Raw genomic sequence first — 22,435 nt, 5'->3', positions numbered from 1 at the left:
TGTGACAAATCCAAACCAGAAAAGTTTATACAATTATGCAAACCTGTGACTTGAGCCCTGTCGATGCAGGATTTTTGAGGCTGATATTAAGAGTATTAAGAAGTTTAAATATATGGTATTGTATAGAGTATATAGTAGACCCTCAACATTAGTCTTTCTAAGGGAGTCATCACAAAGGGATCAATAAAGTCTGTCTAAGTCTAAGTCTACATATACTACCAACTGAGTGTATCTGAGAAAGCACATTTCTACTACAGTGCTTTATGGTTTATTGGCACACTCATTCTGATCTGTGATAATCTGAAATCAGCTGATTGTATCAGTCATGCAAATGTAATGGTTAGGTTTACATGTGACTCTAGCTTCCTCAGGTGTTACATGGGAAATCTGAAAACGAGACCAGAAAATTGGTTTTGCTGCTGAACTTAACAGATCACAGACCCATTCTGGAGTTTCGAGGTTAGATGGGGAGAGGGATGTTCGTGCCTGCAAATATTAACTGGCCTGTCTTAAAGATCCTATGTGAATTCTTAGAGGTATGAGGTATTTGTTTGCCTCAGTTGGAAAGTGTTACCTAACATGGAGACTCCCTGACCCAGCTCTTGTAAACCAACTTGTTCTCAAGAAGAATCAGATTAAAGAGAGCTTAATACGACAGCTCAGTTTGATAGTCTTAAACTGAAATGTAGTATCTTGCTGTAGTTTTTTTAACAAAGGTGCCTGTAATATGACACAGTTATCATTAAATTCAGATGAAGGACTGGGTCTGGTCGTGGTTCTCAGACATGTCTGCACACTGACTGACAAACCTGAACTGTCAGTCTTATGAGATATCAGCAATGTTCGGAAACGTGGTTAGATTTTGAATGATGATTGGTTCAGAAATAGAGATTATGAAAGTGAATATGCCTCAAACTTTTATGGCAAGAAATTGACTTTGGGGTTTCACAGTGGCCTTTGTGTTTGTTACCACAACATGACTGATTTGAATGCGGCTGCAGATCTTTGTTCTTTGTCACTCCCCTCTGATGCCCTCTCCTGTATGTAATCAAATGTGTTAAAAATCATCTTTGAATAGTTATTTAGGTAAAATGCTTTGAAACCGAAAGTGAGCCGATCGTTTAGCTGAGTTTTCAGGTAGGCACTCCGCTTCATTGCATCAGTTTGAGGAGGTGCAAGTCAGCCTGTCTCTGGTTGCACCAAGGCAATTAGACTGGAATTCCCCTTTGATTGCCTGTTAGATGTTTAGCTTTTCACTCTGACATTTGACTTAATTTTCAAACCGCTATAGCCTGAGCCACAGTGGTTGCATCTTCAGACTGCAACACGGCAGCCTGCTTATGCTGCAGTTGTGTTTTCATCTTGGTGAGGAGATGAAATTCTGTTATATTTTGCATAATGAGGGGGCTGGCACAATTAAATCAATACAGATGTTGTCTGTGGCTTAATAAGAAAGGACAAGTTGGAGTCCCTCCAGGTGAAATGTGCAGCAGGTCGTTACTTATGCAGCCACAGAAAGTGAGAAGGCCGGCCACCCGAGAAGATAATACACACAATGAAAAAGCGCTCAAACCTCTGGTGACAACCTCAAGCTTTTGCTGAATGACTGTATCCTCATGGCCTTGCAGCAGCACAGCAGATTACTAAACCATAAACACCTCTGCAAAGCCTGATTTTTTTTTTTTTTTTGCGTCTCCTCCACACATCAGTGATGGAGGCTGGCAGGAAGACGGAGGGGAAGGTGAGGAGAAAAGAAAGGAGGTGAATAAGAAGAGCTGCCTGCTTTGCATTTAGATTTGAATGGACTGGATGTCTGTGCTGAGCTGGCGCTTTATCTGACAACAACCTGCTGCACGGTGGTTTGGCTTAAATATTCAAACAGGCAACAATGTTCATGTGCACACTCATGCAGCCATGCATAGTTAATCAGCTGGACTCTTCAACTTCCCTGATGACTCCTCTTTCTCTCTCTCTGACCCATAAGGATCTTCTTACTATTACTTATTGTTATCCTGCCTCCCTCTTTCCCTATTGGCTCGCCTGCAACACATTATATGGTGCCCATGACAAATATTAATTATACATGTGAAGCCCGTCATATGTAGGTTGGAGTGCTGCAGGGGCCTTTCCTCATCTTTGCCAAGCAGGGCAGGACCCAGAGGCAGGAAATCTCAGGCAGGAAGCAGCAAAGCTAACCTGTTACGTAACGAAAACACAACAAAACCCTGAGTGCTTTCAGTTTTGGCGTCTTGAGTTACAGTGCATTTAATTTCTTGACATTATACACTAACAGCAGTGAAGTAACAACAGGTGACATTCAGCGGGAAAGTCTCAAAGAGTAAGTAAAACCATGTAAAACCATGACCTGTGCCTGAGGTTGTGGATGAACCCAGCCAAGGTCCCCTCATGGCAGATGGGAGGATCCTGGGGGCAGGATGGAGTAACAGGCCGAAACCCCCACCATCCATCCACCAACCCACCCACCCTGGCTCTGGTCCTGGATCTATTTCTGGGTTACTGATTCACTTTATGCTGTGTTGTGCTCGAGAGAGTGATGAGGAGAGGTGAATGACGACAAAATGATTTTGTTGATTTGTTTAATTGCAGCATGGAGAGGACTGTTTCATTCTGAGATTATTTTAATGACCTCAGAATTAAGAAAGAATCAGCCACAGCCATGAGGAGGGAAACCTCTAATTTAATGACACGTTTAAACTGTATATTCAGTTACAGTGGGACTCTTTAATGATGTTCTTAATTACTTGTTTTAAAGTGCATTTAAAATGCTGTTTTATCTTTTTCCTATTCATTATTCATATACTATAACAGATATCGGATAACTAGAGCTGAAACATTTATTCCTGTGATCAATAAGCAGGAAATTCAACAGCAAAATTTAGAAAGCGATAAATAATTTATTGAGGGGAAAGTATCACAAATTCATATTTGTGAGGATTTGCTACTTTTCTGTTTTATATCTTTGCAAATTCAATGTCTTTTGGTTTTTGGACTCTTATTCAGACAAAACAAACATTTCAAATACATTCAGTTAATCAATAGACTATTGTGATCGGTATTTTTGGACTAAATGATTAACTAGTTAATCACGAAAACAACTGCCAGATTAAACAATAAGGAACAGTCCTTAGTTGCAACCTCAATCACTTGTTTTTCAAGTGCTGGCTGATCTTTTTTTGCTGCTTTTCTCCAGTTCTCTATATTTTAAATCCATTATTTCTGGGTTTTGGACTCTCGATCATGAAACAAGCATTTCAAAGATGTTGCTTTAGCTTTGGGAAATTGTAATCACACATTCTATAGACTAAACGAATTATCTGTGTTCAGAGTAAAACAGAGTAGTCAACAGGGAAAATAGAGTTAACTAGCTGATTAATCCACAACAACTTTGTTGATGAGTTGTTTCAGGTGCTTTTCAGGCAAAGAATGCCATCTATGTTCTCATTCCTGCTTCTTCATTTTGTGTGTTGTGTCTCTTTGCATTTGAGAGGCTGGAACCAGCAAATATTTGGCATTTTTGTTAAAAAAAAAAAGATGAAAACAATTAAATGATCAAAATAGTAGCCAATTAATTTGCTGACAATCAACTGATGTTCTCACTTCTTTTTAAGTGTGTTTGCAGTGCTACCTTATTGTTTTCCCAATCATTTAAACAATATCAGATATACTGTCGATTGTTTGTCAAATATGTGGCTGCAAAAAAAAAAAAAAATTATATAAAGAAAGAATAACAACTGGAACATAACTGGTCCTCAGCCTCTCCTCACACACAGTCTGCTGCAATGAGCAGAGACTCAGTACTGTCTTGAATCACAGCTGCAGTACTACAGACATGCTCATCTCGAGCCTGTGTGTGGATCTTGACATGTATTGTTGAGTGTTTGCTGTCATGCCGAGTGCTCTCCGCTCTCACACAGCTGGTCATGCCAGGGCTTGGAAGTGATGCCCTCCTGGCACGTTGTCATAGACTGAACTGGACTGAGGCTGTGTACTGCTGGGACAAAAGCACATTCAGGCCAGGACAATGGGGAGCTGACAGCCTGGGTTGTGTTTATCACTCTCTGCTTTCTCCCTCTCCCTTTCTCTCTCTCTCTCTCACAGCCTCCTGTCTATTGTGTTTGCTGTCTCACTGTTTCTCTCTCTCTCTGTGTCTCAGTCACTGAAGGCTCGAGTACACCGAGCAGCCTGTTTATCGCCTTAAGAGAACGTCTCTGTGCAGTGTTGCTTTAGTCATGAAATGCAGGGTGTAATTCTGTCATCGAGTTGGCGGTGATGTGATTGTTGGTTTCAGTGTGTCATCATTAAAGTGTAGGCTCTGGTTTTAGTGTGCTTTTTTGTTGATGCATTTGTGGCTTTTGGGCTGAGCTGGCAATTTGGGGGTGCTAGATTTGTTGTTCATGATTGTAGCAATCATCTTTCTCTGATAATAGACAATGAATCACCACCGGGATACAGTATATCTAGTAAGATTCAGGGGTCTGATCTTTATCTCATCTGTGCTTCAGACATCAGTTTATTGGCTGGTATATCTGTTTTTCCATCAATCTATTTATCTTTTTGTTAAGAAGATGTCAGAAAATAATGAAAAATGTTCATCACAATTTCTCAGAGCCCAACTGGACATGTTGAGATTTCTTGATTTGCTCAGCTAACAGTCCAAAAACCAAAGCTAGTCAGTTTGTAATGACTTAAAACAGAGTAAAGCAACAGATTTTAACACGAGGAAAAACTGGACCAACAGACAGTGTGCTCCTAATAAAGTCACAGTGGAGTCATTTGGTTAATTCTGATCTTCACTGAATATCTTTGGACTCATGATCACAAAATAAATGAAAGCCCTTTTTGGTCCTAATGAACAATATTTTACTATTTTCTGACAATTTATAGACTACAAAGTAATCAATTGATCAAGAAAATGATCTGCAAATGCGAAACAAATCATTAGCTACAGCCCTAAAATTGTTATTGATCAGTTTTCATACAGGGGTTATGATGTTCCTCCATGAATGACCACCTGTTATCATGTGACTAAAAGTTCACATTTAGGTCACATGATGATTCCTGAGCAAGCTCCGTCCACTGAATGAAGCCATGAGACGTAGTTGAAAACTCCAAATCATTAGTAATTTTACTTTTTGATCTTCTGATTCTCGTCACCATGGATTAGTGTTAAGTCTACTCATTAATTCTAAATCAATTAGATGAGTTTCACTGATGGTGATGATGCATACAGATTAATTCAGCTGTGGATAGAGACAGAAAAATAAAAGGATCATTAGAATTGCTGAATGCGAGCAGACAGGAGCTCTTTGTTGTGCTGCATATGTCTTGCAAAAATATGTTCTGATTAATGGAAAGAGAATCTAAATTGAACAACATCTAGATTAACTAAAAGCATATATTGGTGCATGACTGATCATATCAACCTACGCAGGTTTTATATTCATGAAAGAAATCCTTGAACGTCCACAGTGAAGTCTTCCTCTAAATTACCAGCCACAGCAGTGAGTCATCCCACGCTGGTGGATGTGGCAGAGGGGTGCAGAAGACTGTCGGTGGCGGTGAAGGGGAAATTAGGCCTGACACAAAATGATCTCTTCTCCATGCTTCGCCAAATCAGGTTTAAAACTAATACTGAAGGACAGACGAGTCGATCTGCAGTGCAGTAGACTTCTCTGTGAGGCTCCAGCTGCTCCATAAATTCAGCCTGTTTGTCCTTGTCCTACCTCTCTCAGTGTCTCACACCTGTGCTGGCGAAACAGAAATCTGACTGCGTTGCTGTTGTGATAAATATAGTAATGACATTGAAGACCGTTAAGAAAAGTACAGTGGACTCTGTGGTTGCAACTACTGTAACTAGTATTTTCACTACTGATTAATCTGTTGATCATCATAATTTTCCAAGGAGACATTTTCAGATCATTTCTTCTGTATGACCAATTGTGCAGATACTCAGCTGATGATGATATAAACCAGAGAAAATATATTTTTAGTCACTTTAGTGATGTGGTTCCAGGGACAATAAGTAGCAAATGCTAGCATGCTAACATTGCAAAACTAAGATGGTAAACGCTGTAAACATTATACCGGTCTAACATCGCATTGTGAGCATGTTAGCATTTCGCTTAAATCTCCAGTGTGCTGACTTACAGCCTCACAGAGCTGCTAGCATGGCTGTACACTCTTAGCCTTGTTTCTTTATAAACACAGCAGCTTGTAAGCTGAAGTAGATCACCATTTTTAGCCAATAAAATACACAAAGCTGTAATGATCCCTCCTTGAATATATCTGTCTTAGTTATGCTTCAGCCACTATGTCACTTTACTGTTTGTCTCATCCTTTCATCTTGTCCTTCACCTCTTTGGAGGCTTGTTTATGTTTACCTGTCTGATTTCGCAATATGCCTGTGTTTGTTTAATCTCTGAGTCTCATCATACATCCACCCACCCTCCTCGCCTCACTCCTCTCTCCGTTTTTCACCTCTGCCTGTCCTTTTTCTGCTCTTTTCCTTTGTGTCGTTTCTGTCTCCCTCCTGCTTTGCTCTTTGAGCTTGTGACAAATGTGCCTGTTCAGAGGTTACTGAAGCATCTTTATTCCACACTCGGCTGTGTCATTACATTTAACCCAATTCCATTTTTATTTGGACTTTGAGCCAGAGAAGGCGGCCGTTCTTGATGGTGTGAGGGGGCATACTGGGAGTAATCCTGCCCAACCTCTCTCACTTCGTCTCCCACCCAGAGGAGGGAGAGAGGCAGGTAGAGGTGGAGAGGAGGCGGTGAGTTTGTGTTGACCTTCCCTCCCCTCCTTCAGAGAGACATCTGTTAGTAGACCTCTCTCTGCTGCAGAAGAAAGAGGGAAGGAAAGTAAAAACATAAATGCTGAGTATGGGCGGGGATGAGGCACTATTTATTTCCTGCAGGAATTAAATGGGTTGTGGATAGTTTTTGTCTGTGAACGAGACTTTCTTTCATTCCTCCCCATCTGCTTTTATAAGTCCTAATTTTTCATGGCAGCCATCTGTGTGTTGTCAGGCAGTGTCTGAGGGTAGCAGGACTCAGAGGGCAGGAGAAGAGACTAGTGTGTGCTCATTGATAAGGCTGGTTGCCTTGTCTCTCTGTCTGTGTGCCAATGATATGATCCTTACCTCAAACCTGGGGGTTTTTTGTGCTTCTGTTCCGTCTCTCAATGCTTTCTCTCTTTGACTTGTCACACATAATCATCTAGCCTCAAAAACAAGAGTTGATCAAGCTTGATTGAATGTAAACAGGATTACAAGACATTGATAATAGGAATTTTAAATTATGCTTTAGTTTGATGGTAAGCAGGTGTCAGGGTAGCTGTTTATAAACCACAGAAAGTGAGATTTCCAAAAAAAATGGATTATGTTCTTGATTTTTAGTCGTGCTAGCAATGTCACTCTAAGGACATCAGTCGGTACACCACTGAAGTCCAGACTGAAATCTCTCAACAACTCTTGACTGGATTGCCATGAAATTTTGTACAGATATTCATGGTCCCCAGAAGATCAGTCCTCATGACTTTGGAGATCCCCTGACTTTTCATCTACAGCTTACATGGTGCACCAGTTTGAAATTTCAGGGGGCAAAAATAATTTATAATTGTGGCCAATATGATACATGATAATCAATAACATTACTTTGGCAGTGGCACAAGTATGAAGAGGGCAGTAAAGGTTAACTTTTTGAAATGACTAGTTTATTTTTCTGCTCTCTGTACTTTTTTGTAGTTGTAGTTAACACAAGAAAAGCCATTTTATCTGCCACTCTTTTATATAATTTCCTGTCTAATATTGATAACAGGCTGGACTGCAATTGATTTAAAGTCATCGATCTGTCTGTGTTATGATTATGCTTGTGATGTCCATTCACAGTCACAGAGGAGCTGCAGCTGTTTTAAGAAAAATCTTCACATTATCAAATGTAATTTGTGGCTGGAATTCAATTAATGGAATGATAACAATAATTAATTTTTCTCATTTATCAGAGAATAATAAATGAACCTTCAGTATATTGTATCCCTAAGTCCTGTCCTCTATCACAGACGTTATGACATTGAGTTTGATGCACTGATGCATCTCAAAATGATCACATAAGCTTCCCAAGCTCTGGTCTCTGCTGCTGTGGTTGAACCATGTGTACACAGGGACACATTCACATCAAGACCAAAACATTTGCACAGACGTTTAATTTCTGAATAAAAAATGATCTTGAGCGAGCGAGGAATCAAGGTCAGAGTGTGTCCCACTTCTTCTCTGGGCTTTGTTTGCCTCTGAGCTGATTTCAGCTGAATGTCTAGTTGGAACCAGATGGAGAATGCTAGATGTCAGCTACTTCTATACATCCCACCGTGACTGGTATCCGCATGGGGTCCCCCGGCACGCACCTCTCTCTGTCTTTGTGTTTCTGGATCGTGCTGTGTCAAAACCGTGAGGATTAAAACAAAATGGCTAATTAGCTCAGATCTGCAGTGTGTTTCAATATGGTGCAAGAGGGGAAACGTGTGGCTTCTGTCTCCCCTCACCATCACGGTGTGTATCTGTTTATCCCCTGTTCTCCCTCTGTTCCCCCCGTTTCTGCTTATCTGAAAACCATCTGGTGGTTTTGGTCTGGATCACTGTCCCCCTCACTTTCACTTTTAATTTGTTTGGTTCTATCTTATATTTTCTGTAGAGATATTTATGGATTTAATATCCATATCATGATATAAAACCAAATATTGTATACATTTTTTGTTTTTGTTCTTATTGTGGTAAATTATTCATGAGGTTAAAAACTGAACAGTTAAGTGCAACTGTTTTATGAACTTATTAGACTATAGCAGAGTGAATTGAGCAGTGAATGCTTGTACCTGTTCATTCACATTATCAATTACTTTTTTTTGCATCAAATTGAGAAATATTGAGAGAATTTTAATTTTAAAACAGTTTTCTAAAATTTTTGATATTGATATTGATCTATTCACATGCATCTTTCACTAAATAAATTGTTCAAATTCTAGTGTTTGGGCTTCCTTTATTTATATATGTAAATCTAGTGGATGAAATATTAGAAACACTTCTTACTGGAACATAATACATTTAGCAGCCTCCAAAATAAAAATATCAAAAACTTAAGACTAACAATTGATTAATTAAATAGGCAAAATGAAATTAAACATCAACTATTATTTATAATCGATTGCATAGTCATTATTTAAGCAAAAAAAAAAAAAAAAAAAAAAAGGCAAAAAGTCACAAGCTCCAACTCCTCAGATGTGAATATTGTCTGGTTTTCTTACTCCTCTGTGATTGTAATTTGAATATCTGGTTTTAGTCTGTCGGTCAGACTAAACTAGACATTTTAAGATGTCACCGTAGGCTCTGGGAACTTGAAATGAGCATTTTTTTGCTATTTGCCGATGTTCTGTACATGGAAGCATCAATCAATATTGTATTAGATTGCATACATTAGCTCTGTGAACCTGCAACACTGCCAGCTGAGTGTATAATGAGATCAGTCAACCTACAGTCCAGTCCAGACTCTGTAGGTGGTAACACTGTATTAATAAGGACAGAGAAATCATGAATGAGAGATGACACATCATGCACTGATGTACTGGACTTAAGCATTACATCAGGCAAATCATTTCATGCCTGATACCTAATATGATCCTACTGTCACATTATGACTCCACAGAAAATAAATAAAAGGTAATATTGAATTATCCTCTCGCCCTGCTTTTTAATATTTCTGTCCAGCTCTGCCAAACAGAACGCTGTCTGCAGGGGCCTCCAGTCCCACTGCTGAGCTAATTAACAAGGTGTGAGGTGTGAGGTGTGTGTGTGTGTGTGTGCGCGCGCATGTAGAGTATGTCTTGCTGTGTTTGTTTCTTGTGTGTTACTGCTGCTTGATGCCAGGTCACCAGGCCTGAACTGAGTCTGTGCCAATACAGGGAAAGGGCTGTTGTCAGCACACACACACACACACACACACACAGTCAGCAGAATAACAGATAACAGGAACCCAGTGTGAGGGCAGCCCTGGGGAAACACTCTCGCATTATGGATTTTCTGGGAAAGGGCACGACCAAATTCCAATGCTTTTGCATGCATGTGTGTTTCTTTAATGTGTGTGTGTGTTTGTACGTGTGTGAGCAGAAGGTCAGAAGGTGTATGTTCAGCTGTCTATCCCCCCCTTTGTTTAAAGGTGGTATATGTAAGTTTTTGCTATTGCTACATAGCCAATGTACAAGCGGTTACTTGTCAGTCTACAGAAAATGTTGCGTTCAGCATCGAACTTCATTCCTTTACAAAGAGCTGTCTCCAGCGGTGGAGAGTAACACCCAAGTTAACTTGTATTTTGTTTCTGTTTCTTTTTTTCTTCTGTTAAAGTTAGCATGCTAACCAGCTACCCCTGACCTCTCTCGTCTGTTGTGATAATGGTCACTTGCCAAAAGCTTCAGTTTCATTGCGTTTACTTATCTATTCACCAAGATCAGTACAGTGACTCACTGTTGCCTCTTGAGACACAAAGTGGTATTACGAGACGGGATGGGGCAGGGCTAGTTAGTTAGCATGCTAACTTCAGTGCATATCTCTGCAATACAAAACATAAAAGAGTGTGACATAACTTAAACGCTTTCTTCACATTCTGTTGAAGATTTTAATGAATTTTTGAACGTTTTACACTGAAATGAAAGAGAGAGAACTTGCAGTTGCAACAACAAATAGGGAATGATGAGGAGGGGCAAAATGAGCCCTAACATTTACCATAAAACCTGTTCTGTGTTGCATGAATGGTGATATTCAGTCGGCAGATAAGAAAAATGCAGCCACAGAAGTGAGCTGATCAAAAGCAGCACCTAACTGAATGTGAGTCAACCAGAGAGGACTGCAGCTACCACTTTTCACAAGCTAGCGAGCATCTCCTCACTGGCTACCTCCGTCTCTTCAGCCTCGTTCCCTTCATCGATTTATCTCCTCTCCCCTGTATTCTCTCGCTCGCCTCCCCCAGCTCTCCTGTCACTCCTCCTCCCCTGCTTCCTTCCTCAGCTCCCTCCGTCCTCCGAGTTTATCCTTTGAAGTCATTTGTTAAGCTCCCCTCTGCACTCCCTCAGGAGTTCCCTTCCTACACTGAAGGTGTCTCAGGAGTTTTTATAAAGCCAGGACTTTCTGGAGCTTGTTTGTGTGCAATTTACAGAGACGATAATAACTGTGGTTTATTGTCAGAGAGAAGAGAAAAAAAAGGCTGAAAATAAAAGCATTTTACAGATTGTTACAGAGAACCCAAAAGGCAGCCTCCAGTTCCTTTTCAGCAGCACTTAGACTGTGATGTGGAGAAAATAGAGGTCAAGCAGAATGAAAAAGAAAGGTCAGCTTCTTTTCTAATTCAGTTCTACCTCTGTTACAGATTGCTGTGAATCTCTGAGTGAAGATGGCCTTCTTTCAGAACAACTTCTGGGTAAGTGTCTTGAAAACACTTGTAAATTAGTCAATGTGATAATAGAGATTACGCAGAAGAACATGTCTATGATGGGTGCATTGATCAGGCTTTTACGTCTGAAGCTTTACCTGCCACGTATTAGTTATTCACCTGTTATAGCTGAATCATAGCTATGAGTCACTGAGCTTTTCATTTATATTCTCAGTGGACAGCTGAGTTTCTGGCCCCTTGCTGCTCATCAGGTACGCACTGGAAGCATTTACCCTCTCCCTCCTCCGCTTGCTTGCGAACAATAGAGGTTGATCTTTTATTCAGCCCTCTGCTACATGGAAAGCAATCTCATTCATATTATTCTTGCAGGCAGAGATAATGTGACTTTCTGCAGTGTTACTGAATGAAAATGGTTATTTTCTGAAGCAGTTGTGATAGCTTCTAACATGCTATTAGGAACTATTACTTTTGAAGCTCAGGACTTTATATTTGTTTGATATTACCTATTATGTTGTTGTCACTAGGGCCAATATAATACCTTAGTTTCAGAATGAGACCTTTTTTGATAACTTGGGGGAATATGGTTGGTTTTAACAACCAGTCAAATTCACATTCATAGAGGCTTTAGTCATACAGCATTGTCAAGTGAAAAACTATAAGGCAATATCGACAGGGGGAAAAGTAGATTCTAAAGCGCAGATGTATTTTTGCATCTAATTGTGCCTTTACACTGACTTTGTGTGCAATTGTGCCACCTCTAAATTCACTTTGTGCTGCATCCAAACACACAAGACCATGCTTTCACCACCAACTTACCATAATTGATACTTATTGATACTGGCATCAAAATGCATTGTAGGTGATTGAATCACTGTGGGATAGTGTTTGACCACATGACTGTACAGGTGTAAATGCACCCAAAGATGCATTGAGGACGCACTGTGATCTGATTGGCCAAACCACCTCCAGAAGTGGCCACATTGAGACACATTGTGACCACACTGAACACAAGTCTAAACGCAGCTTCCACATCCAACAACTACGTGGGCGGAAATACATAATCACATGTGATCGTTCCAAACCAGCGAGGTAGCAGCCGTTAGGCAGCAAACATGTGAAGCAGCCCTCTCCTCAGTGTCCTCAGATTTCCTGTGTACAAGAATATTCTGTTAGAGACACATTTCAACATAAGTCATTAGTCACCACCACTAACTGTATAGTCCAAGATTGGGATTGAGTTGTATCAGCACTTCTCTAATTTGTGGTACAAGCACCTCAAAGATAGGATTTAGATCGCAAGAAATGTACCTAATAAACTGATAACTCAGTATAGCAATAGTAGTTAATTATGGCATTAGTTAGCTTAATTTGCGCAGTAATTAATGGCCTCATTAGCAGCTTTCCACAGATGTGTAAATTGGAGGAGCGAAAACTCTTTCACCCCCTCCCTACGTCACCCTCATCCCCCAGTGACTTCATCTGCTGCTACAAGAGCTCTCTCCCTCATTTTCTCCTCTATCCTCACTCTCTCCTTTCTGCCGCCCCCCTCCTTCCGCACACCTGGTGCATCTATTTCAGGTGTGCCCTACTTCTCCTCCCTTGCCTCATCAGACTCAGAAAATGTCCTCAGTAATATTTTAGCAGGCGAACTAAAATGAGCCATTCAGATACAGAAATAAGATTTGTGAGGATCACTGATCCTGTAGAGAGACTTTGTCCTGGATGGAGCAGTGATGAAGATCATTCTGTCTTTCTCTCTGTCTGCCCATGTGGATTATTAAATGATTTCTCAGATAACATCAATTCTGCTTTCCTCTGAGTGGTGATTCATCATTGCTTTGTGTTGCAGCTTCTAAAAATGTAACTGATTATAAAAGAGAAAGTGTTATTATTAACACACTGGAGCTCAAAACTTCTGGTTTGTGGGTAAGCATGTGCATTCTCAATGGGCTGAATAATTGTAGCTGTGACATTAGTTGTACAGTCTTGCATGCATCTATATTCCATGGATAGTGTCGTAGTGTGGTCTTTTTGCTGTGGACAGAGAAGCAGACAAGCAGGTTTGCAGGAAGAAGTGGAGAAAGCAAGAAAATGAGAGTAAACTGGCAGGAAAGGGAAGGAGAATTTCAGCTGGGCACAAAGACAAGGCTGTAGAGCTGCTGTGCTTCTGTATTACAGAGGAGATTAAATGTAAGGCTTTGTCACAGCGCTCGCCTTGGAAACAAGGGGAAAATAATCTGAATTTTCTTCCATCTTCATCATTTAAGTTAACGTTTTGTTTTACTTGTGTGCCTGTGTCTATGTGTTTACGTATGCATAGCTCTGTTCCCCCCCCAGCCCACTTTCAGACACAAATAGCTGTGTAATACAAATACACACCCCTTTAGTTAATTAGCCAGCAGGGGCACTTGGGAACTGGTCACACACATACACAGAGGCTCATCTTGTTTGGCTCAAGAACATTCACAGCCGCTCACAAAGCCTCCTCATCGCATGCTGTCCTCGCCCATTAACTATATAAGAGCTGTGCTCATGGCCCACAGGGGGAAGCCCTCAACTATAATTAAGTACATCCTTTGTAAATTAAGTCTTAGAAATAGAATTTTTTTCTCTGGAAGGATTGAAGCTGCAACCATTATGATATGAATGAATATGAATCTACAACAATTTTAATAATAATTAATTTAGCAATTTTTTAAGCTAAATATTTGCTGTTTCCAACTTCTCAAATGTGTGTGCATAGAGAATGTTGATGTGATCAATCAGTCGCCCCCTGCTCAAAGCTCCTGTAGTTTCACCAACCTTCACAATTCTACACTAACATACACACTACCTGCTTAGGATTATGTGTGTAGTATGGATTTTGGACACTGCAGTGGTCATCATGATCAATTAAGTCACTGGTCCAGAGAAGTGTAGTTTGATTTTTTTTTTTTTTTTTTTTTGAGGATTGCATTGCGTTAAATCACAGGATAAACTGCTTCTTGTCGACTGAGACAGTGAGTTCATACCTGGACTGTTTCACTGCAGACAGTAGGCTCATACTGGTGGGTTTTTAGCTGTAGAAATTACTTTTTAAATTCATCATTAAGGAGATCCTGTAGAAGAATCTTTAACTCACCTGTCAGAACAGACTCTGTTTTGTCTGTCTGTTGTGATGAATAGATGATAAACAGTCAACTATCTCAAAGACTGTAAAGATCATCAGGCTGTTCTGCTTTGGGGCTGTAGAGTATACAGTACTATCTTGTATTTTCTCTTCTTAGAAACAGCTCCTTCTTTGCCCGCAGATACAAGAGTGTGTTCACAGAAACACACACAAACAACGCCCAGTGGGTTTTTACTATTGCCTGCGTCTCAGTTTAATGATGCCAACGTTGCTACGATCCCATCACTTTGAGTCATGGGGTTTTCTCTCGGGGTGAAGAACTGTAAACACACAGTGTGAAACTCCTTCTCCTTCCCGTGTTTCCTCTCTTGCCTCTGTCTCATCTCTCATTTTCCTCCCCTGGTCCTTACTTACAAACTTTTCATCCCTTCGGTTCTTTCTCAGTAGCTTTTTTTTTTTTTTTGTGGTTCAGTTCTGTGCCAAGTTGGATTAAGAGCCAAGATAGATCGATATAAGAGTTGCTAAATTTGTGTTCATGTTCTGGTGTGTGGACATGAAGGAAGGTAATAGGATACTCTCAGCTTGGGATGGATAAAAATGTGCCAACCGTCAGAGACTTTGCCAACATATGACAAATTACCTTCATTTAATTCACTGAATCAGCCAAAAACAGATGCTCTCGTGTGATTATTTAATCTATAAAACTAAAGCACAACAAGCTAAATAAAGCATCTTAGAATTGTGGAGGTGAATTTTCTATGACTGTCCTACTCTACAAATTACTTTGGAGCCATTGGAGATGACAGGCTGCTGGTGCTGCTGTTGCTGCTGCTACCTGCTCCTGATGTTATTGACACCTCTCTGCTGTGGGAGTGTTCGTTTTGCTCAACCTGCCAAGTCAGCAGAAAAACTTCCAGTGAGTCAGCTAAACTCACAGCAGCGCTGACAGGCTGGTCAGTTGGCTCTGATGCAGTGGGTGGAACAGTTTGAGCCCAACTTTTGACAGCTGCCTCAAAACAGCAGCTACATTATGTGGTGTGCAGAGCTGGATCACATGGGTGGGATCTGTATTTTAATGATCTGTTTGCAGCTTGTTGAAATTTCTGTGACAGAAGGTAAATTTGATGTCATTTTCCTGTGACAACTGTGATAGTTTTGGCCCCAGTGGAAACTTGTTCACCCAGGTAAAAACATTAGAATAAAAATTTAAATAGGTAACCTATCAGGTATCTAGGGAGATGCCTGAATAGAGCCAAAAATTCAAGTCAAATAAAGAACTGTTAATGAAATATGATCAAAACTAACAGGAGTTGCAGAAATTTATATTAGAATCTATTTAAAAACTACAAGGTTCAACATCTCTGTCAGAATTTATTTTATACACCGCTGACGGTATCTTCCTTTGTTTGCTAGTAGAGTGAAGTGTAGTGCAGGACAAAAACTTTCGTTGAATTTTAGATTATAGACGTTATTTTTATCTCTACAGGAGTTAAAAGAAACCCAATATATATATATATAATATCTCACACAGAAATTCAAATGTCTGATGTGCAGTTAGATGTGAACTTCTACAACAGTCGGTCAAACAAATTAAATATGAGCAACTGTCCAGAATGGAGTATGATAACTGCAGTATGAATATGACCTTCATTCTTAACACTGGTTAAAGATTGTTGCTGCATTTGCATGTATGTGACAGTCTGGTAGTTGTTAATAGCAACAGTCCCTCCCTTGTGGCCTTGCTGTTGTAGCTGTAACATGCAGGGCCTTGATATGGAATTTTGAACGTCAAGCAAGTTGTACATGCAAATATAAAAGCCATGCAGATATTAACTCCTTGTCCAGTGAAGCCTGCTTTAGCTGCCTCGTCTTTTCTCTTTTGTCTGGGTCAGTTCTGCTGTGTTCTCCTCAGTATCTTAGTTTAATTTGACTGAATTTGGCCGTATCACACTGCAGGAATGTCCTCAGACATCTGATCCTCTCAGACAGACTGTAAAGGCAGATTTGACTGATGGCCAGAACTAAAGGCACAGCTCGAGACGCTGCCAGAGAACAAAACAAGTGTTTTAGGAAGTCAGAGCCAAGCTGAGCAACACCACACTTTCCTGTTCATGTATATGTTGAAATTCTAGCAGAAAAAGAAAAAAACAGAAGTCTGGAAGAAACGACTCGGAAACAATGTTGTAAATACAGCAAACTACTTATTATAATGGTGAGATGATAGTCAGGTTTGCATCATCTGTGTACTGCAGTGACAAAACGTCTCGTACACCGTGGTCACTATGATGAATGATTTCAGTTTCTGATCCAATAAAGACCAGTCAGTTAAATAGAAGAGTGTCACCCAGCTCAGTGCTGCAGTCTGCTGATGTGCTGGTGCACACACTGTCCTTCAATCTGATAAACAGGTTGCACAGGTTTCCTTGAATAATCTACATCTATTCCCCCTAGGATATCAGAGAGGAGTCATGCAACCTGTTTACTAACAGGATTTTGATATGTTTGTGCTTGTCTCTTATTTGCCCGCACTACCCTGAAGAGTGAGTGTGTTCGCTCAGTTTGAAAGTACATCCAGTCCTAACACAGAATCCTTAAAGTAAAGTTTGCCGTTCCAGTCTGTTCTTTTTGAACCATTCAACACCACTTTTTTTGGTAGCTGCCTTTTTCTTTTCTTTTCTTTTTTTAATATTTGACTTTTTGTGCTTTTTGTGATTCATTGAAAATCAGATTTTTGGCGGGTATTTTTGGGAGAAATCTGGTGTTTCTAAAACACCCATTGTATTTTTCAACAGTCATAATCAGAGACAAAGAGGAAAACAGGAGCTCATGTACTCATCAGGTCAGGTTTAGCAGGGGTTCATGCTCATGTATCAGTGAAATAAACAGCTGATAATCATCTGTTATTCAGCTTCTCTGGAGGCAAATGTTGGAAAAGTTTGGGGTTCCTCCTTTCCCTCTGTGATCGACAGCACAGCTCAGACATTTAAGGCGAACATGCAGAAGAAGATCTTTTATTTGTTGTAGTGAAGTAGAACCAGCCGCACAGAGTTAAGCTCAGCACAGGTTTCCCCGCCGTCTGTAATTAGTTTCATACAAGCCTGAGGGGAAGTCTGAGGATGCGTCTAATTAGAATCAAGTGAGAGCGGTTAGATAGACCAAACTCTAGAGATACATATGGTAAAACACAGACACACACACACTAGTGAAATGGTGATTAAGGTGGAAAACTGTCAGCTGGATGGCTCAGTATGGGGGAGATGTCTCTATGAGTGTTTCTGCTTTTTTAGTTATCTTATATACTGTCTGCCAAAGATACAGTGGCAGCGTAAATCTGAGGAGAGCTTGCTAAACCTTGCTCTGTTTTACAGGTTCCTACAGTAAACCTTTGGGAGCCTTTGTGTTATTACAGACGAGGGTGTAAAATCACATAACTCACTAGAATAACCTCACCTCACCCAAGACACATTATTCCTCCATTTTATAACAGCACTTCTGAACCTATGAGACTTAGCAGCAAAGACAAGTTAATGTTAGAGATCGACAAATGGCGGCATAATCTGGCTTTAAATCCAAATTATTTATGTCACCAAAATCAAACTCTTTGCTTCATTGAGCTATGTCTAAGCTCTTGTCAAGTTTTAGAAATTGACTGTAAATAAAACAATATTAATATAAATCCCATGAAAATGTTTTTGTTCCGTGTTAAATCAAACAATGTGCTTCTCATTCATTCCAACACAGTTCCTTTTTATTTTTTAAACAAAGAGACTCACTGATCATAAGCCTGTGTTCTTCTAATACAGCATTTTATTGCAAAGAAGACCCAGTGGCTTTGTGCTGCCAAATAATAAGATAAGAGAATCATTGAAGCATCAACCAAACATCTGTTAGTCGAGCTAATTCTTCTCCAAACAAATTTAAATACTTTCATTCAAACAAGTGAAAGAAAAGAGTTCAAAACATGAGTCTGCACTGCACAGCAAACCTGCTCTGTCTTCACGGTGCTGAAAGAACTGACCTTTGGCTGAACCTTAATGTTGACCCCTGCTAATATGTTTTTTCCTGAAGAGCCTCACTATGTCCTGGATTTGCATTTTGAAGTGCTTTGGATTGGGAACGCTGGGAAATTGTTTCATGTGTTGGCATTTGTCTCGCTTTGAGAATTGAGACTGAATAGTGTCAGGCTTAGCAAACGTGTTCTTGAAGTCCATAAAGTTAAATGGTCCTGACCACCATGATGTCGACTGGTGAAAATGATCACTCTCCCTGCTGCTCACCATCCCCCTTAACAAATTTGAGCAGAACCCCCACACCTCATGGAAGCCTTCATGAGAAAGTTGTCCACATACATTTTTTTTTACACCTCTCCACACCCACCCCCTCCATTCCTCTCCTCTCCTCTCCCATCATCCCGTTCATTGTCATGGTAATGGACTCCATCGTGCGTGACGAAAACGGTCAACTTAATTGATGAAAAAGAGATCGGTCGAGGGGAGAGAAGAGGGGGTTTGCATATATCAGACGTGAAGGATTTTCATTCTCTAAAGGCTTAAGGAATACATTATGGCAACTTGAAGACACTCGAAGAGGACTGTCAGTGGGGTTTTAATGTGCTATCAGATGGCTTGGCATGACTCAACATCTCAACAAGTGTCAGCTCACATCTGTTTGCTCAATCATGAGCCTGCACACTTAAACACACACGAGTGTAGTTCCACCTGCCAGTCAGAGATGTGTTACCATACAAACAGCCATATTATAACAGGTGATTTGACCTTGAGCAGTTTGTTTTTATGTAAGGCTGCAACTAATGATTTTCAACTTTTCTTTATTATTTCATGTGCCTTATTTTATTGTAATCAGTGAATTGTTTTAGCCATAAAAAGTCAGAAAATGGTGAAAAACGCCTGTTGAAATTTCCAACCGCCCAACATCTTCAGTGTCTTATTTTATCCCACTAACAGTCTGACACCCGAAATGATTATGTTTAGTATCATTCATAACAAAGAAATGCATCAAATCCTCAGATCTGAGATAAACAAATACTGGCAGTTTTGCTTAAAAAAGACTAAGATAATTATTTGGTTATCAAAATACTGATTCATTTTCTGTCAGTTGATCAATCGACTAATTGTTGCAACAGTAAGAAGTTTTGTTATTGTCAACAAATCCCAGAAGGAAAGCACCAAAGCCAACAGTGGGTCAGTCCGACTCTCCCACCCTGTCTGTGGCACTCAGACAAGCCTGTTTATTACCACAGAGATGTCAAAAATATGTAATTTCATTTTTTAAAAAGGCTTGGCAATTTCCTGAAACAGCTGGACACTGTAGTTTTCAGTGAAGATGACTAAAACTGGAGTAAACAGTACATTTGTTTTTGGCTGTTTGCAGCTGCAGAATGATAAAAAATAATGGTGATGACTATTTATGGCAGCAGGATGGTGTTTGTGAGTTTGGTTTAAAATAAACTGCAGTCATGGTAACGAAGGAGGACATCACCTTTAATAATCTGTGGACAACAATGAATCTGAATCTGTAAGGAACATAGTAGAGCAATCCCACTTCAGATGCACAAGTAATACTTGATTTTGGGATCAGTTCACTTTTGGTTTTGGTAGTTTTTGTAGACAGCAACAAAATACGGTTTTGACTTTGCACTCAACACCTCTTCACAGCAGCAGCTGCTCCTTTTAGAGTAACAAGACATTATATTCCTTTCATTTGGCTGACGCTTTTGTCCTAAGTGACTTGCAGTTTTCCCAAACACACACACCAGGAGCAATTTGTGACCTAGCTCAAGGGCATTTGGACAGGTAGAGCGAGGTACAGCCACTGCTATGATCAGTGGTGAACCTGCTGACTTCAAGAATTGTGTTTTGAACACAACACGATCCTTCAAGTTCCTAATCTACGCAAGTCAGTCGCATTTGTTTTTGGGAAGAACTGAATTATGTAAGTCATGTGTTAAATCAGCCGTGGACCATACAGTGCGTGACAAAAAGACTGAGCGAGCACTGAATATTGTAGTTCTCAGCCTATACTACCCTGTACTTGCTCCCACCTTAAGAGATAAATCGACACAGTTGGGAATGTTTGCCGTAGAATGACAGGATGGTGTTTGTGGGCACCAGTCTGTCACATCCAATGTGAAAGCTACAGGACCACAAAAGGCAACAAACTGTCACTGACAAGAGAGGAAGAGAATAGATTCTGAAAATAGTCTGTTTTTTAGGGGTGTCAAAGCTGGAAAATTTGACAATGTCATAAACTGGCACAGTAACAGCAGCATATCTTCTAGTGGAAACTACTTTATGTCAAGGTATGATGCTGGAGTATGGGAGTCGTGAGTAAATATTGGAGCATTTGCTAAAGTAAATATGATATGCTAAGCAGTTAAAATGCCTTGGCAATAAAGTTATGGCATATCGCTCTAAACGCTGAGTGCTTATATTTGTTTCAATAAGGCTTGTTACTGACTTATCATTATCAAATGTTTGCATTTGAGAACTGTAATCACTTGTGGTCTGTGGACATGCTCTATTTGCACACGGCCAACAGACCAGCCTGCTAGCACTGGTGGACAGGTGCTGTGTCGAGCTGTGGAGAGGCAGGTGTGTGTGTGTGTGTGTGTGTGTGTGTGTGTGTGTGTGTGTGGTGTGTGTGTGTGTGTGTGTGTGTGTGTGTGTGTGTAGGCTTAGACTGGCAGCTCATCTTTCTGTGGCAAGGGTAGAGTTTCAACAAAAGGCGTCTGCCAACTGCAAGAAAGGGACAAAACCTCAAGAGAGTAATGGTCACCCTTTTGAATAGAGCAGACCCCTGCCAATAAACAACACTCTGCAGCCGGCTGAAGGCCCCTCCACTGTTTATAAAAAGCTAATGTCAAAGCACTCAACTATTGTGTAATAATACAAAACCCTATTCTTTGTAAGGAAGGGGGGAAAATGGGATTGAACATGGATGATATAGAAAACGACTGATATTTGGTGTTTCATGCTGCATTCAGTGTGACCGAGCCTAACAGCAGTCCTCTTTCAGCCTGCTTTAAATAGATGTAATGTTTTAAAGCAGTGGGCTTAACATTGGTCTTATTTTCAAAGTTATTGTACATGACAGTTTTTACAAATCTTATTTGTATCTTCACACTGGATTAAAGCTCCCAAAACTCTATTGGCCAGAATGAAGGTAATGTCTTTAATTGGGACACATACTGTCACTAACATTGCCTTTTCTCTCTCTCTCTATGATGAAGTTTTGGGAACCTAAATCCAGCGTACGGATGCTCAAGAGACGGTCTTGAGCAGATGTCGGCAGTGATGTCTCAGTGGCTCAGTTCCCTGGGTGTTTTCTGTCTGGTCTTGTATCATCAACCTTTCAAAACAACTGTTTCTCTTCCTGACCACTGGGAGTCAAGCACTCAGTATGCCTCTCCGGTCTGTCTGTCCCTGCTTTGTATGCTCACTGTGAAGGGTGTGTGTGTGTGTGTGTGTGGTTTTGGTTGACCCTTCCTTGGCATTCCATCCATTCCCCTGGTACCTGGGAACTGGTCTGTTCTCCTCCAATGGGGTATTTTTAGGTCCTGAGAGGCAGCTGTCTGTGCCTCCGTCTGCACATGCAGCCTGGCTGTCTGTTGACTGAAAAATGTGGTGAGAAACGACTCGGCCTATTTGTAAAATACTGCCTCAGCCAGGCACTTTTTTGGATTATGGAGAGTTAAGATAAGACTGCTGTAGGTTTGTGTAATTACGACAGTGATGGGTGTGAGGTGGTGCTGAAGTCTGTGTTAAATCTGCTTAGCTGCAAGGTAGGCAACTCTCCTCTCCACAACAGCCCAGCTCTGTGGTTTTCTCACAGCACAGTGGTACTGAGTCATGTTGGT

General features: G+C 40.5%; 1 protein-coding gene across 1 annotated transcript in view; it reads left to right on the top strand.

Annotated features, from left to right (window-relative positions):
* The window catches only part of fcho1 (FCH and mu domain containing endocytic adaptor 1), a 54,612-nt gene that overhangs the window by 606 nt on the left and 31,571 nt on the right, over positions 1-22,435 (top strand). The window contains exon 2 of the mRNA XM_018695909.2: positions 11,427-11,477. Coding sequence (XP_018551425.1) covers positions 11,451-11,477 — 27 coding nt within the window. The 5' untranslated portion in view covers positions 11,427-11,450. The remainder of the gene's footprint in view (positions 1-11,426; positions 11,478-22,435) is intronic.

The sequence above is a fragment of the Lates calcarifer genome, linkage group LG17 (genome assembly GCF_001640805.2).
Source record: "Lates calcarifer isolate ASB-BC8 linkage group LG17, TLL_Latcal_v3, whole genome shotgun sequence".
Taxonomy (NCBI): Eukaryota; Metazoa; Chordata; class Actinopteri; family Centropomidae; genus Lates; species Lates calcarifer.
Note: the sequence above shows the minus strand (reverse complement) of the source record. Positions and strands in the feature narration are given on the sequence as shown.